The sequence below is a fragment of the Vidua macroura genome, chromosome 15, assembly GCF_024509145.1.
Source record: "Vidua macroura isolate BioBank_ID:100142 chromosome 15, ASM2450914v1, whole genome shotgun sequence".
Taxonomy (NCBI): domain Eukaryota; kingdom Metazoa; phylum Chordata; class Aves; order Passeriformes; family Viduidae; genus Vidua; species Vidua macroura.
This window is the reverse complement of record NC_071585.1, coordinates 18,970,416-18,980,549: the sequence shown is the minus strand read 5'-3', so window position 1 is coordinate 18,980,549 and position 10,134 is coordinate 18,970,416. Positions and strand designations below refer to the sequence as shown.

The following is a 10,134-nucleotide window of genomic DNA, read 5'->3' as shown; positions in this document are numbered from 1 at the left end:
TTCAATCTGTAGTAATCTTTTAAAGCAGCTATAAGGCACTTGTGATTGCAGGCAGATTTTGAGGAAAGTGTTATAATGTATTGTAAAGCAGCTCCGTGCTGTTTGGGTTCATTGCCAAGCAGTTCAGAGCTACACTGACCACAAATGTGAAAAAAAATTCTTGTGGTAGTAGGAGCAGTTATTTTTTCCTGTTTCGCTCCTTCTTTAACTGTGCTGGGAATGACTGGGAGCATTAGTATTCTGGTGGAGGGAGGCTGTGACAAAGACCATGACTTCAGGGCCTCCTGACTTCTGTGCTGCTGCCAGTGATGTGGAGGGGACTGACTCTGATGGCTCCACTTCCCAACAGCCCTGCCACGGCACGGAGAGAACAGAGGGTGATTCATAAGGCAGGCACGATGCTCTTGGCTCTGCAGTGCTAGCTCTGCGTTTTGCATGGAACTATGACACCAGGTGAGCAGATATTTATCTTCATGCAGAGATTGCACCTTGTGTGTGCACATGCATTCATTTAAAAAAGGACAAGCTATGTACCAATGTGATTGTATCTTCTTTCTGAATGTGTTTTCCTCGCAGGATTTGGAAGCCTCATGCAGGATGTGCTGTGGTGCTTCAGTCAAGTAAAAGGAAATATAGATGCTGGGGTGACAGAATGTAAGTTTATTTTTCCTTTTGTTGCTGTGACCAAAAATAGCTTGTCACATACATCTTGCCTAGCTGGTGTGCAGGGAGGTCATTTGTGTGCTGTTGGGAGCTGCAGGGACAGAGCTAAGCCATGCCCTCGTTATGTACTTGTGCATCTGAAAGAGATGGGCCTCTTAAATTAGCTATTGATCCAAGAATTCATTTTAAGGCATTATAGCTTAATCATATCAATAGCCTCTGAAATAAATTTTCTTTTGGTTTTCAGCTGTTACTTAGAGTTTTTCAGGGAATTATGAGACAGCTTCTCCCACTATAACCTTTACCAGAATCAATTCTGGAACTGAGATGGACTATTAGACACTCTCCTTATATTTTGTTGCGGTCCATGAAATGTGATGACTTTTTAAAAAGCACAGTCTTGTGAGACTAAGAGGACTGAGTCAGCCCAGGCCTCTGAGAGCAAAGCTCTGACTTCTCGTGGTGGAAATGCAGCTCTGCCTGGAGCACTGTCACCTGTCCTGCTTCAGTGGCAGTTCTGTTACGCTGCTTTTGCAGAAGAGAGTTTCAGTCTGTAATCTCTAGAGACTACAGTGGGGCACTACACTCTGAAGAATATCGAACAATTTATTAAATCTCTAGAGAAAAACACCACCATAGTGATTAAAGCCAAAATATTTTTTTACTGATGTTTCATTTTGTTGTTTTGGGTTTTTAAAAATTATTTACAAGTGTTTTGAGCTTTTACTGTAGAATCTGCAGATCATTGTAACTGGTCAGGAGTACTTGTTTGCTACTTTAGGATTAATGAAATGTTAGGTTGCCTCTCTTGCTCTCTATTCTTTTCTTAATGTAACCACTTATCAGCTGAGGGCTATAAGCTTTATTTTTTTACCACTGGAGACTTAGTGGATGAGCTCAGAGGCATGATGGCAGGAAAGGACTCCTGCGGTTTTTTTCTTGGGGTAATCTGGGCTCACAGAACAGTAAAGGCTGATGAATAATACTTAGAAGCTGCATTCAGTAGAACTAGTAATTAAAAGGTGATACCATTGGTGCATTCAATCTGAACAGGCACAAAGAGCATGACCATGACTGAGGAGGAAGCTCACACAAGTGTTACATGTGGGATGGGCTTTGGTTCTTGTGCTGGTTTGTGTTGGTATGTGAAGGTACATGTGCATAGGTACTAATGTGTGTAGATGAATTAAGTCATAAATGTGGTATTACAGATGCCTCACCTTCATCAGAAGCCTATCCATAACTTGTTACTATTATTCTAGTCTTTGCAACACAATTTTTACTTTCAGAACTCTTGCTAATATCCAAGCATCCTGAACTTGCACAATGTGATTTCTTTAGTGACTAGGAAGCACACCGTTGTGTATGGTCAGGTGAGAAGAGATGTTACTTTTACTACAATGCTCTGTATCTTTGAATGTAGTAGAGCCTACCTCCTTCAGCAGGATGGACTGTCATTCTGGCTTTCAAATGATACTTTGAATGTTGCCAATAATAATTCTGCATTCATTTTGTGGTAATTGTGTGCTCTTATCCACACAGAAGCTGCACAAACAGATCTACACAAACCACCTCATTTTGTTCTTTCCTTGTTCCTTGCTTTAACTTGGAGAATGGTGTCACAGTCCGTGGTACTTGTCCCGATAAAACCAGGGGTGTAATGGATCCTTTAACTAAAGCAACTGTGGGAATGAATGAGCTCCCTTGTGCATAGATGGGAGGCCTGAGACATCTTTCAGCTGCTCAAACACTAATTTCAGTGTTAAATGTTAAGTATATGACGTTACTGACTGCCATTGTCATATCACCGTGCTTTGAATTACATTTCAGTACTGCCAAAAGCAACCAGGTTTTAGAGACCTTGCCTTTTTCTGATATATTGACTATTAGGAGTCTACTGCAGAAAACGGATTAGCGCGAACTTCAGAGGTGAAACTTCCCGGAGGCTGGTGCGGTGCGGGGGTGGCTCGCTCGGCTCCGGGCGTGCGGCAGTGTCAGGACACGCGTCCGTCCCTCCGGCCCCGCTGCTCCCGGGATGCGGTCCCGGTGCGATGCGCCCTGCGCGGCCCCGACGGCGGCTCCCGGCGGTCGCGGGAGGCTGGGGCGGAGCGGGGCGGGCTGGGGCGGCCCGGGCCCGGGGCTCTGCGGCTCCCTGCGGGGCCGGGAGCGGGGCGCCGGGGGTGTGTTCGCGGGCGGGACGGGCTTAGTCAGCGCTCCCGGCCGTGCCGCACCCGATGCGGCGGCGGCGGGGCCGGGCCGGGCGAGCCGGGGCGCTCCGCTCCGCTCCGCCGGCAGCGCGGGACCGGCCCTCCCCGCCGGCCAGCCCCGCCGCCCCGCGCGGGCCGGGGGTGCCGCTCTCCCCGCTGCTATCGGTCGGTGTCTTAGCTCGGTCCGGCGCGGAAGATGAAATGCTTCTCGCGGTACCTCCCGTACCTCTTCCGGCCGCACGGCGCGCTCCGCTCCGCCAGCTGCCACGCGGAAGGTACGCGGGGCGCGGGGGGCCGCGGGCGGGGAGCGGCGGACGCGGCCGGTGCCTCCCTCGCACCGGCGGGGCCGCCGGTAAACGCCGAGCCGCGGGAGGGACCGGCGCGGCAGCTGCGGTGATGGTGCTGCACGGCTCCAGTCCGGGTAGTTTGTAGATGTGGCCTTAAATGCATCCGGATATTCCCGAGGAAATGGAACAATCCTGCCATGCTCTGCCCGCCTCCGATCGCCCGACCCCTCTCCCGCCGTCAGCAGAGCGTGTTTCCAGGTCTTGGCGAAACAGCTCTGCAGCAATTTGGGAAAAAGGAAATGTTCTCAGCAGTGTTTCAACTTTGCATTTCCATCGTAGGAATGCAAAGTAGCGGGACTGTGTTTGCCGAGACTTCCGTGGGACTCTCGCAGTGGAGAGCCCATTCTTGCGGATTCATCCCCGTGTGACGCAGTGTGCGAGCTGTCGGACGGGTTTACGGATCATCCGCAGGCACCAAACAGCGCCGTGGGATTCACGTTCTCGGCACTGCTGCTCCCCGTGGGGAACCACAGCGGTTTTCCTCATTTGCCCTAATCAAAATCAGTTAATGATGAAAACCATCACCCTGTCATCTAGTTTTTCTGCAGACCCATCAGTCTGTGAACACGACTGAATTGCCAACCTGACCCAAGAGGAAAATCCAGGCAAACGCTGGAGGGATGTTTGGTTGCTGAGGGTGTGGAATGGAAGGGGTAAGCAAGGAGCACTTGGCAGCAGACAGTGACACTCCAGGCTAAGTTATTACAGCTATCAGGTCGCTATAGTTCAATCCAAGCAGACAGTATAAACTTTTTTGTTTTAAAGTTTCTCTGAAGTTCTAAGCAGATCAGATTATCCAAATAGATATCTGACTCTGAACTTCTTTCTTTGAGAATTGTCCTAAGATTTCTTTTGTTTTCACGTTGACTTTGTCCAAAAGTACAGTTCCTTAAGATATCCTGAGCATGTCACTTCTCGACTATTGTATGGGAACAAGTAACTCAGTGGGGATGCACACCTGTGTGCTGTTTAAGGGAGGTCATATGACAGGACTGAGGAAAAAAGAAAAGAGTTAAAGAAAAATGTCACACTGGTGTGCTACTCATTCTTCTCCATAGCAAACAATATAGAAAGAATGAAACTTGAACAGCACTCTTTCTTAGGCCATGATTAGATGCATATGATAAACTTGGAGTAAAACTGAGGTCTGGATAGTTTAAAGGACGCTGTTCCACCCTAACTTATCAGCAAAACCAAAAAGAGAGCTGCCTCCTGCCTGAAAAGGCAGTTTAATAAATAGCTTTAAGAAACGCAGTGGGGTACATATTATGTATTTGGCAATGAATGTTTCTTTCAAGGCCCCCGAAGAACGGCTGGCACCGTGCTGGGGCTCTGCCTGGGCTGCAGCTGCCGAGACAGGGCAGGGACTGTGCGCAGCGAGGGCGAGCACTGGCCCGCGGGGCAGCCTCGCTCCGCCTGCCGCTGGGACACAGAGTCCTTGTCCTCGAGCTCCAGCACCCCCGAGAGAGGGCACAGCCTCCGGAGCTGTCCCGAGGGCACAGGACGAGTGGTGCCTGTTGGCTCGGTGCCGGCCTTGTGCCCACTGCCACCGCCCGGCCCGTGGCGAGCTCGACTGGAGCTCGGCTGGCAGAGGGAGCCCGGCTGGCCGTGGGGAGCTCTCCTCTTGCCAGCAGTCCAGGTCTGCCCTGCAGCAGCTGAAACAGAATTTACACTGGATCTTCAGAAATTACATGAACTTCCAAATTACACACTGAATGTCAAGAGAGCAAGCACAGGTGAATTCTGATCCCTGCTGCTTGATAAGTCACAGCAACTCCTCCGTCATCTTTTGAGTAGCTCCTGTGTCTTTTCCTGTTTGGAAGTGTTATGATAATTTCCAGAATATTTGTATGATAGTACCCTGGCTCACAAATGCTCCAAAGAGTGGAGCGATGCCTGCGTTTCAGTAGCCCGGAGGTAACTCTCTGTTTGTTTTCTCTGAAACCTTTTACAATTTTCTGTTTTTTCACATCTCTCAATTTGTGTCCAGGCTCTGAACCAGCATTTTAGGAGGTTCCAGTGGAGGTGACATGAAAGCTGGGATGTTGAGTCGCTTATGTTAGAGCTGATACAAAAGCTTAGCTCAAAGGTGCCCTTAAGCTAGACTGTTAGCTTTGTAGGGGTCTTTAAGACTGAAGCTCACCCAGAGGCACCTTAAAACTAAGCTCTTTACCTTAGGGGCACCTCTAGGCTAGGCTTTTGGCCTTTTAAATATTTTTGAGTGATGCATGTAAAAAGTAATAATTATTTCCTCAGATGCTCCAGACAGCAGATTCCTCCATGGGTAACCACAGAAAGTGTGGTCAGGTTTCAGTGGGATCAGTAGGACAGGCCAGTTAACAACACGAAGGAAGGTTCTGCTTGGGAACTGTTTCAAATGTGCCTCAAAGCTGCTGGTCGCTGGTGCCAGCTTGGAAGTGGGATGGAGTGGTGAAGGGACCAGCTGCCTGGGGGCCGACAGGCTCCTCTGCTGCCCTCAGTCCTGGCACAGAGCAAACCTCTGTCCACATGCAGGAGAGCCCTCACACAAAATCATTTGCCTGGAGTGAACCTAAAATAGTCAATTTTCTGGTTTGGAGACTTTGCCTTTGTTTTTAAGATGACTATTACACTTGCCACCAGATTGTCAGTTTTGTTCTTGCTGTATTGACCACAAGTGGGTTTATTTTCCTGGTGAGTCATTCCAATGGTTCCAACCTGAGTTAATCAGGCACCAGCAGCTGTGAGCTTCATGGAAGTCCTTATGACTCTGGAGGGAAAACCACAGAAATTAAATTTACAGCAATCCTAATTCTACAGGTTAGCGTGCAAATTAGAGGAATGGTGTGATTGCAAAAGCATGCAAATACGGTTTGGTGTAATTAATAGTCCATAATTACATGAAGAGAGGCCATTAGTGTAAGGCTGATGGAGGAGAACACTGAGTTAAGATTGAACTTTCTACAATAATTACATATCCTGATTTAGCTATTTTGCAGTTTCTCATTCTGAATGCCACATCAACCCTTGCTTTTGAGTGAACATCAGACTGGCTCTAATTTCAGGTCTTACATTTATCAGGACATGCACCACATGCAATAGTCCAACTGCCTGGTCAGTTTATTCCCTAATAGCAAATGAGGTTAATTCTGTGTGGCCACAAAGAACTGGATTTTGGCTAGGGGGAAAATGGTTAATTCCCTATCCCAAATACAAGGCATAGTGTCAAACTGAAGCAGTGTGGAAATTATTTCTTCTCCCAGTGAGCTTAAGGCCTTGTTTCTGTGTACCCATTTCTTCTCTTTTATGTCTGCTTGCCTGAGGGAGGGAACCCCAGAGCATGGCCCCGCTGCTGTAGCAGGGCCTGGAGTGAGACAGGTGATGTGCCACAGCAGCTGGCAGGAGAGATGCAGGTGCATCGTTGGGCTGCTTTAATTTGAGACATGATGAACTGTGTCCTGACAGGACGTGGTGGGGAGCTCCCATGCCAGAGATGCTGCTCAGAATGTGATGGGATGCCCAACCCACAGCCTCAGGCTCGGGCACTGCTGTTCAGGCTCAGCACTGGTGCAGGTGGGTCGGTTTTCTCCGTTGGGGATGACCAGTGCACCTGTACTTTTGTTGTTGTGACTCAGGAGCTGGAATTACCTCTCCTTGGCTGCAATGGTTGCATTTCCCTTGCACTTCTCCTTATTCTGCCCATATCAAGGCTTTTTACAAAAAATAACATTTTTGTGTCTGTTGCTGCTCCTTGTACGAGCAGGTTCCATCCCCATGTGAACACTGGGCTATGAGTTGGGAGCTCATGTGAAAGCCAGATAAACAGGAACAGAGGTCTCTGATCCCACTGTGCTCTCATCAGTTCAGGATGGAATATTTTAATTCTTATGAGTGGCATTTCAAAACCTTTCAGTGCCACATAAAATTGCTTTGTGTCTCTAAGTGAGCTCTGATAGTATAAACATTTTTATATTGAGGCCATGATCCCTCACATGATCTTACACTGCTGTAAGCTTACAGCCAAAAGTGATAAAACTCTGCTTAAATAGGTGTTTTTTAAAGAAAGAAAAAGTAAAAATCCTGGTAGCTCCTAGGCTCAGACATGGCCTGATGTGGAGATCAGTTTTAATTATTTAAAGAGTATGTGCTTTTTTCACCTATTTCCCAGGCTCATGACCTCATTTGTGTTTGTTCTCTCAAAGCTATTGGGTAGAGAATGGGGTTGAATTTGGTTTGAATCATGGGTGTGACACTGAGCTGCTGTTTTAAACAAATTAATGTTCATGTTCCCCTGTGACCCTTCTGAGTGAGAGAGGAAGGATTGCTGAGGGCATTGTTGGGAGGTTCTCTTGGGGTGGGCAGTGGCTAAGGCCACAGGACTTGTGTGGAGAACATGGGATTGTCTTTGGTCAGACTTTGAGGGTGATAACTGGAATTGGGTGCTCTGCGGGCTGGCTAAAGGGACCATACATCATGGGTGGAGTAAACTGGGATGAGTCTGTCCTTTTAGGTTTTGCTCTTGAGCAATACTCTTTATTCTGGTTGGCCAAGAAAGGGAAAATTCCTGACCATGGAGTTCATTATAGAGAGTAGAACTGAATATAGAGCAGGAGATGATTCTGCTGAGGTTGGAGTCTTGAAAGTTTTGATTAAATGCGCTTGAAATGGTGGCTCTTGATTAGCTCTGCCAGGAGGGGGTCATGAGAGATGCTTGTGGTTTGCTTAAATAACTCCTTGGGGGCGTTGTGTGTGATCTGTGCTGAAGCTTTGTCTGCAGGCCTCAAAGCTAGAGATTTCATCTTAAAAAAACAAATGAGACATTACTTGTTTGCAGGAGACAAACCCCACCTGTAGGGAGATGTGAATACCAGCCTGGTCAGGGAGAGAGAAACGGCAATCGTTTCTCACAGTGGCTTGTGAGAATTGTTAGGGAGTTGTAGGAATGTGATAACTTGTTAGTCTAAACAATCTGCAGGTGTTGTTTTTCCACCTTGCTTTTCTGTTCCTCTCCAGGACAGTGTGTGAGAAAGATGTTTTTATTAATTAACCAATCAAACAATGTATCGTATCAGTCTATTTAAACCAAAGTTTCCTTTCCATAAAAGCCTTCTTTTCTTCCTTTTTACGCTGCGCCCTCGTCTATTCTTGTGTCATTCTTGGCACAAAAGTAACAGGGAGATGTCTGCTGGACAGGGCAGGGACTCGAAGCTCTGCTTAAAGACACACCTGGAACAGCCGCTGCCCGCCCCGCCCCGCCCCGCCCCGCCCCGCCCCGCCCCGCCCCGCCCCGCCCCGCCCCGCCCCGCCCCGCCCCGCCCCGCCCCGCCGCCTGCGCTGCCGCCGGCTGCCGGGCGGGGGCGGTCCCGCTGCCCCCGGGGTCCCGCCGCTCCCGGGGTCCCGCCGCTCCCGGGGTCCCGCCGCTCCCGGGGTCCCGCTGCCCCCGGGGTCCCGCCGCCCCCGGGGTCCCGCCGCTCCCGGGGTCCCGCCGCTCCCGGGGTCCCGCTGCTCCCGGGGTCCCGCTGCCCCCGGGGTCCCGCTGCTCCCGGGGTCCCGCCGCCCGCGGGGTCCCGCTGCTCCCGGGGTCCCGCTGCCCCCGGGGTCCCGCTGCTCCCGGGGTCCCGCTGCCCCCGGGGTCCCGCTGCTCCCGGGGTCCCGCTGCTCCCGGGGTCCCGCCGCCCGCGGGGTCCCGCTGCTCCCGGGGTCCCGCTGCTCCCGGGGTCCCGCTGCCCCCGGGGTCCCGCTGCTCCCGGGGTCCCGCTGCTCCCGGGGTCCCGCCGCCCGCGGGGTCCCGCCGCCGGGGAGCGCCGACAGCCTCGGCGGGCGGGGTCCTATGGGCAGGGTCACCCCACGGCCGGAGGCGGCAGCGGCGCGTCCCGGTGCGCGCCTGCTGCTGGGAGCACCGGCCCCGTCCTTTCGCGGGGTCTGAGCCCTCCGGATGTGACATCGCTGCGGGGGATGCTCGGAGTGGCCCCGCCGCGGCCCCGACCGGCGCTGCCCTGCGAGACGAGCACTCGTCTTTAATGACACGAAATGTCGCTGAGGGATTTTTTTCTCAAAAATACTTTTAGTTGTGAATGCTCCATCCTGGCGTTGGAGGATTTTGAAAATTATTTTTCTTCTCCCCCAGTTTGTGTCGGGATGCTGCTCCCCAGACTTCTCCCTCTGATCCAATTCCTGTGTGACCATCGGCCTCTACAGGCCTCTCCCGGAGCTCAGATTTCCCGCAGTTTTCCATTTCCATTTCCGTCGAACAGCTCCAACAAAAGCATAAGCTGAATTATAAGCACATTTCCAAGATATCTCTGGAGATATTTCCATTCTGTGACTGTATTTTCCTCACTACAGATGGGTTCAGCTGTAGCTTCCCAGCGTTCCCCTGTTGTCTATATTTAGTTAGTGCTTAAATCAGCACAAAGGTGCCTTCTGTCATCCCTCCCACTCGGAAGGGACCTGATGGAGGTTGCAGGGAAATGCTTCAGAGTGAGAGGGAAGAGCAGCTGGCGGGGGCTGAGCTTCAGAGCAGATCTCGGGCTGTGGCTGCCTTTAAATGGAGTTATTTTAAGCACTTGTGGGGAAGGCAGGATGGTGAGTGTGGTGTGGTCAGGATGACCTACCAATAGGAAGAAACAGGGAAATTGTCTCTGTTTGAGATTTAACCTTTTTTTCCTCTGCAGGCAGCTTTGCAAAACAAGGTTACCAAAAAGGTCTCTGAAATTCCTTAAATATGTCGTTGTGGTTGAGCTGTGCAGGTGTCCTTGCTGTACATGAGATGCTGCTCTTACTGTGAACTCCTTGTGTTACACCAGTCACCCCACAAACCATGTTTGATACTACACTCTAAATAATGTTCTGCCATGGATTATAAAAGAAAACCAGGCTGTCAGGGGCTGATTTGGCTATATTTGGGAAATAAACACTCAGCTTTGTAAAGCCATATG

The 10,134-nt window shown here is 50.4% G+C and overlaps 1 protein-coding gene across 2 annotated transcripts in view; it reads left to right on the top strand.

The window, feature by feature from the left end:
* The first annotated feature begins 340 nt into the window (after positions 1-340).
* PPP2R2B (protein phosphatase 2 regulatory subunit Bbeta) overlaps positions 341-10,134 on the top strand; it is a 63,507-nt gene continuing 53,713 nt past the window's right edge. The window contains exons 1-2 of one of the 2 annotated variants that reach the window (XM_053991086.1): positions 341-453; positions 577-654. In XM_053991086.1, coding sequence (XP_053847061.1) covers positions 444-453; positions 577-654 — 88 coding nt within the window. In that variant the 5' untranslated portion in view covers positions 341-443. Of the gene's footprint in view, positions 454-576; positions 655-3,016; positions 3,146-10,134 lie in introns of those variants that run through there. The other variant, XM_053991087.1, reaches the window with a different exon arrangement.